This window comes from Squalius cephalus, assembly GCF_949319135.1.
Source record: "Squalius cephalus genome assembly, chromosome: 4".
NCBI classification, from domain to species: domain Eukaryota; kingdom Metazoa; phylum Chordata; class Actinopteri; order Cypriniformes; family Leuciscidae; genus Squalius; species Squalius cephalus.
In genome coordinates, this window is record NC_137125.1 from 17,751,558 (window position 1) to 17,757,557 (window position 6,000).

Genomic DNA, 6,000 nt, shown 5'->3' on the forward strand with positions numbered 1-6,000 from the left:
CCCGTCCGCTACGCCACTAGGTCAATGTGATTATTATGGCTTTATTCAGATGCACTTAATGGAACACTGTGGATGACAAACTGGAACTAAACCAAGAACTAAACCAAGTTAACATGAAAGGCTGCATGTAAATAAAGTGCTATTAACCATCACTTGGATAATCAGTGGCCATATTTTGCCAATTTGTACTTACATTGTTGACATTTTTTGTTGATGCTTTGATCTGAAGCTAATTACAGGAAGTAAATGAAATAAGATAGATGTGATGTGTATTTCCTTTTAACGCAAATTAATAAATATATATATATATATATATATATATATATATATATATATATATATATATATATATAATACCCTGATAGCTAGCTTGGACGTGGTTTCCTTTCTTTTGGTGTGGGGTTCCAAAAACTGTAGCCGGGTCAGGATCCAGTGCTGCCTGCCCGTCCTCTGTGCACCTGAACTCGCTGAGGCTTCACGCTTCTTGTAGCGCGTGTATTGTGTTCTCAGAGATTCCCACCGCTTCTTAAGCTGTATTGCTGCAAGACAAAGTTCAGTTTTGTAAGCAATTTGCATACTTAACATGTCTAACTAAAGGATAAATGCAGTGCCAACCAGTGTTGGTATAATTCTTTCAAATAAGTAATACAACATTGCATAAATTGTTCTTGAACTGGCCAAAGTATTTGAAGGGAGCAGGTCACATCGAGAACATACATTTTAACATTACACGTTTGATGCTAAATTCACTATTGTTTTATATAGAATGGTCTATAGTCTACTAGACAGTATGTAACAATTACATCACAAGTATCTGTAATTCACTTACAGAATTAAGAGCATTCCCTTACTGTACTTTTTCAAGAAGACAGTAATTACATCTCATCCTTCCCTCGGGTCATTTTGACCTGGATATGGTTTTTTTGTTTTTTTTTTAAATTGAGTGTTCTTTAGAGAGGTCCAAGACCCAATGACTTTTGTCGCACTTGAACCACGAATACACAAAAATTTTATGGATTCGAGGCGTTTTGTGGTTGAAATTTTAAAAAGTAACAAATCCTTCCCTAGCGGGTCATTTTGACCCCCTTAGGAATGAATGGAATGCGAGGAATGCTTCAGTACACATAAAACAAACCTAAAAATGCTCAAAAAAAATAAATTAAACTAAAACTTTACCAAAAATGATTTTATAAATGTCCACATGTGTATCTGAATGCATACTGAAGAAAAACTGACTTTAGGACACAGGGGAAACAGCTCATTTGCGCCATATAGTGCTAAAACCATCTAGTGGCAAGAATCACAAAATATCATGTTATATTATTATTTTTCCACAAAAGATCAGCAGAGACCCAATGCAAGATATTTTGAGCTGAATTAAATTCAAAATAACTCACAATTTCATGAATAAACCTTTTAAATTGAAAGAATGTGAGGAATGTGCTTACTATTAATTGATTAAATCTATTAATTTAAAGTGGAAAAAATAAATAAAAAACCTAAAAAAATATATATATATTATCTAAATATAAAATAAGATATAATATTGTATACAAAATTTCTGGACAAAAATAAATTAAGTATAATTTTATGGCTTCGGGTAATTTTGACCCACGAGGGAAGGATTTCTTACAAAACGCGAGGGAAGGATTAAGTAATGCATTACACCCAACACTGGTGCCAGCAAGTCATTTTTGCTCTTCTGGTTGCTACAGTACGGATTAAACAAGATAGCACAATACAACTGTTCATGACTAGTGAACAATAACGAGCAGTTTTTGCTAACGACCTCAATAGCCAAAAAGAAAAACTTACCTGATATAACAAGTTTTTCTTCGATCTCACGCCAGAGTTCACTTTTCACCACTCTGTTTGCATACAGTTTCTCTGTAATGTCATACAGAGGCGGCCTTTCCTGGATCATGGTGACTAGCTGGTCTTCGACGTCTTGATTCCACAAAGCCATGTTATTAAAATAATCCTCTGGTCAAATGAGATGACAAGAGTGACAAGTGAGTGAGTTCCCTCTTTACTTCGTTGTTTGTTTGCTTTCTTCAGCTCAGTTTCTCTCTCGCGGGCTCATTCTCTTTCTCTCCGACGAGCTCCGCCACGATTGGACATGCAGAATCGGCTGAAAAACAGCTGACGGCGACCGAGAAAACTTAAGCCGACCGACGCTCAAAAACCACCCAGCAAACCGTCAGCTTGGTGTGCCCCGGGCTTTATTTGTGCTTGGCCCTGATAATTGCTGCTTGCAGCTATATTTCTGATTATTTTCGTGTGACTGATAATATGGAGCTTGTATGAGTAACAAGATTCTGAGCCAGATTTGACTGCAATTATAAGGCAACAACTGACAAATCTTCAAATCAACATTTAAAAGTGCGTTGTGTAATATTTAGGAGGATCTGTTGACAGAAATGCAATATCATATACATAACTATGTTTTCAGTTTTCACAAAGACCTTACATAATGAACCGTTTTTTTTTTTATTACCTTAGTATAAGCCATTTCTATCTACATACACCGCGGGTCCCCTTACATTGAAATTGTACATTTTGCGCTGACATGTTTCTACAGTGGCCCTAAACGGACAAACTTCTCTGTGTAGGGCTGTCGCGGTGAAGGAATTTCCCTTGCGATAATTTTGAGTGGCTTAATAGCGCGATATGCTGTATTATCGCCGTTTATTTAATTTGATTAATTTATATTTATTTGTTTCTATATAATTAAGTGTTACGATGTGGTCAGCATGCACAAAAACGAGGACATTTTCAGTAACCAATGTAACCGCAACTAAACAGCGTCTCTGCGCATTGAAAGGCTGTCAGTCAGGGCGCTGTCACATTGTTACGGCAACAGACTGTCTTTGAGTGAGTCATAAACCATTCATTCAACGAACACGTCAAAAAAAATGCTGATTCATCTAAAGATAGATGTAATGAAACAAGGTGTTAATTACTTTTAACTTTGAGATCCACTTTTCAAGGCTCAGCTGACCAGCAATGTGTTGCATGGGTAACGCTGAAACTTCACTTAATTTGAGACCAATGGCACTGATTCAATGCGTGACTCACTGATTTTTTTTTTTCGCGGCTTCCTCGCGCTGTGGAATGCTGACCACTGACGCCATTCATGGTAAATACCCTTAAATGTTAAAAGGATGATAAGACAAATATGTTGCTTTCCTTGGACACGGCAACCATATCACGAATATAAATGACTTGACCTCAAAGACATCAAGACTCAATCGCACGCGCTCAGTCGATCCCTCTCTCATTCACTGTCTGTTTAGGCTTATGTGCAAATCCATGAAGCCTCTGTACAAAACACCATGATAAACAGCCATGTTATCATTGACTTATTTAACATTCAACGTATGCACGAAGTTCAAAATAAGAAGGGCATTGCCTTAAGACACGAATATCACGGTTGCTGCATTCCTCTGCGGTTGGCTTGTCAGTAGCGTGGTACTGCAAAATTGCAGTTATCGAGACAGCCCTATCTCTGCGTGTTTCGTCACTATGTTGTTCTTCGTGCAAAGAAGCTAGCTAAACTCAGCGAATAAAACACAATGGGCAAGTAACAATAATATAAGCAATAACATATCGTTTTGTTGAATAATTAAGTAAACAATTTCTTAATTTATCTTTGTAAAGAAACCTCATTGCTTAACTGGCTACTTGCTGCTGTCTCAGACAATGAGATCTTTTCCTGTCGGCCACCGTAACTTCTAATGGTTGCAATTCGTAACCTCAACGCTAGATGCTGCTAAAATTACAAGTATGAAAGGTAGCCTTTAAGAACGTCTCAATATTATATAGGCCTATTTAATGGACGTAGGCCAGGAAGAGCTGTCCATGTAGACCTCACTACCCTAGCTAGTGACTGACACTAGCGCCTGAAGTCTGTAGGCGCCCGCCTCCCACACCGGTGTGGTGAAGTGATGAGTCTTACCTTAGGACCCAAGCAATCCGATTGGTTCAAAGCACAATTTATGGGTAATTGCTTTAGTGCCTGGTTACAAATCAGATATCTCTTTATTATACAAGTCGTTTGAACTAGGCTATGTTTTAACGACCATTAATATCTTTTAACTTTTGTTTCATATACTAGTTTATAACCAAAGCTATAGATTGTGAAATTAAACATTTCTTGTTCTTTGTGTTTTTTTTTAGTCAGCTTAAATAGTAGCATAGCATACAGCTATCTGAAATGATTAGAGATAATTTTTTTTAACAATATCAAAAAACATGCCTTAAAAATGCAATTTATTTAAATTTAACTAAATAAAATATTGAGGATAAAAATAAAAGATTAGGCTACATGGATTAAAGTTTGATTAATTACTTTAAGAATCGTGAGAACAGCTTTAGATTTAGATCAGGCATACTACTGGGGTCCTAAGATGGGACTCAGCACTTCACCACACCGGTTCAAATCTCGTTTGGAGCGGGTCGAGTAGGACAGGTTACATGAATTCAAATGAATAACATAATACAAGTAATGTACTTTGTCTTATGCTGTCATTCAGCAGCAACTGTTTATATTTAGGCTATATGTTATAAAGCCATCTAGTGGTTACAACTTGGTATTGCAGATGATAAACGGTGGTTAACTTATGAGTAAATATTTAGTATATATTTAGGGGTTATTTAGTAAAATCCCCCTTAAAATACAATATATACATATATATGACATTCTTTAAAACTATCATTCATTTCTGTAGAGCTGGACATTTTAATAAGGATCAAATGAGTGAGTTCAGCTTTGAGAATGAAACTAACCTGTGTGTTCCTCAGTATCTTCATGTTTCACTCTGAATGTTTCTTCAATCTTCAAGTCTTCACTCTCCTCTTTAATAAACGCAATCTTTGTGTGTTCCTCGGTTTCTTCCTGTTTCACACTAAATGTTTCTTCAATCTTCATCTCTTCACTCTCCGCTTTAATAAACGCAATCTTTGTTTGTTCCTCAGTTTCTTCTTGTTTTACTCTGAATGTTTCTTCAACCTTCATCTCTTCACTCTCCTCTTTAATAAACGTCTTTATAACAGTGAGTCACGTGGATCGCAGTCGCTTTCACCAGTTTTTCTGTGTGTTTGTCCTGTTTAAGATGAGAACAACAGAAAGAATCATTTAGCAAAGTATTTGATTAAATTGACTCGGACTTTTGAAAAGCTTTTATCACTACTTACCAGTGACTGAATTCGTGTTTATGACACTGTTTTACAATAAAGGGTGCGAAATAAGACGCAACTTTTGTACTCTTATTCATTACTTTGCTCACACGACTTAAATAAATGTTAGATAAAGCAATGCAATATTACATTTAATAATACATAATACATTCTGCGTCGCTTTAAACAGTTTATACCGCTTTAAACATTAAAACACAAACCTTTCCCCAGCCGAATTACAGCAGATGCAGGAGCGCGACGCAACTTTATGACGTCATAAATCAAGACCAAAATAAAAGTCCTGTTCACACGCTGCTGCGCCTGAAATCACAAAAGTGCATAGAAATTTACTTCGAAAAAATATAATACTGTATATACATACATACATACATACATACATACACACACACACACACACACATGTATATATATATATACACACATACAGAAGAGATGACAATTCAGAGCACAATGGTAAGGTTAATAATACAGTTCACATTGAGAGTTAATAAACTAAAATTAAAGCTATAACACAATGCAGTCACTTAATTTTTTTTTTTTTTTTTTTTTTCTTAATGAATACTTCTTATTAATTATTTTTCCATTTTGACACGCATCTACAGGCACAGTAGTTTATTGTCCCATCCAGCCACTATCTCCCTGAGATCAAAGGCCAATCACTATCTCCCTGCCGATCCCGTGGGTGCTCCGGCAGAAACATAAATCGTCGCTTATACCTGAGATTTACGGGTTACGGGAGATCGGGTTCATCCACTGTCTTGTGGTCATCAACTCTGCTGTTTCTTCAATCTGACCAGCATA

The 6,000-nt window shown here is 36.3% G+C and overlaps 1 protein-coding gene across 4 annotated transcripts in view; it reads right to left on the reverse strand.

The window, feature by feature from the left end:
* Positions 1-5,467, reverse strand: part of LOC307157382 (uncharacterized protein) — a 388,998-nt gene extending 383,531 nt beyond the window's left edge. For 2 of the 4 annotated variants that reach the window (XR_013820943.1, XM_079869297.1), the window contains exons 1-2: positions 5,400-5,467; positions 4,789-5,105 (exon numbers count right to left, since the gene is read on the reverse strand). Coding sequence is in view for 3 of the 4 variants with exons in the window: in XM_079869297.1 (XP_079725423.1) it covers positions 4,789-5,017 (229 nt within the window). In the remaining variant the exon portion in view is untranslated. Of the gene's footprint in view, positions 1-357; positions 540-1,815; positions 1,984-4,788; positions 5,106-5,196 lie in introns of all 4 variants that reach the window. The other 2 variants (XM_079869295.1, XM_079869296.1) reach the window with 2 other exon arrangements.
* Between the last annotated feature and the right edge of the window lie 533 nt (positions 5,468-6,000).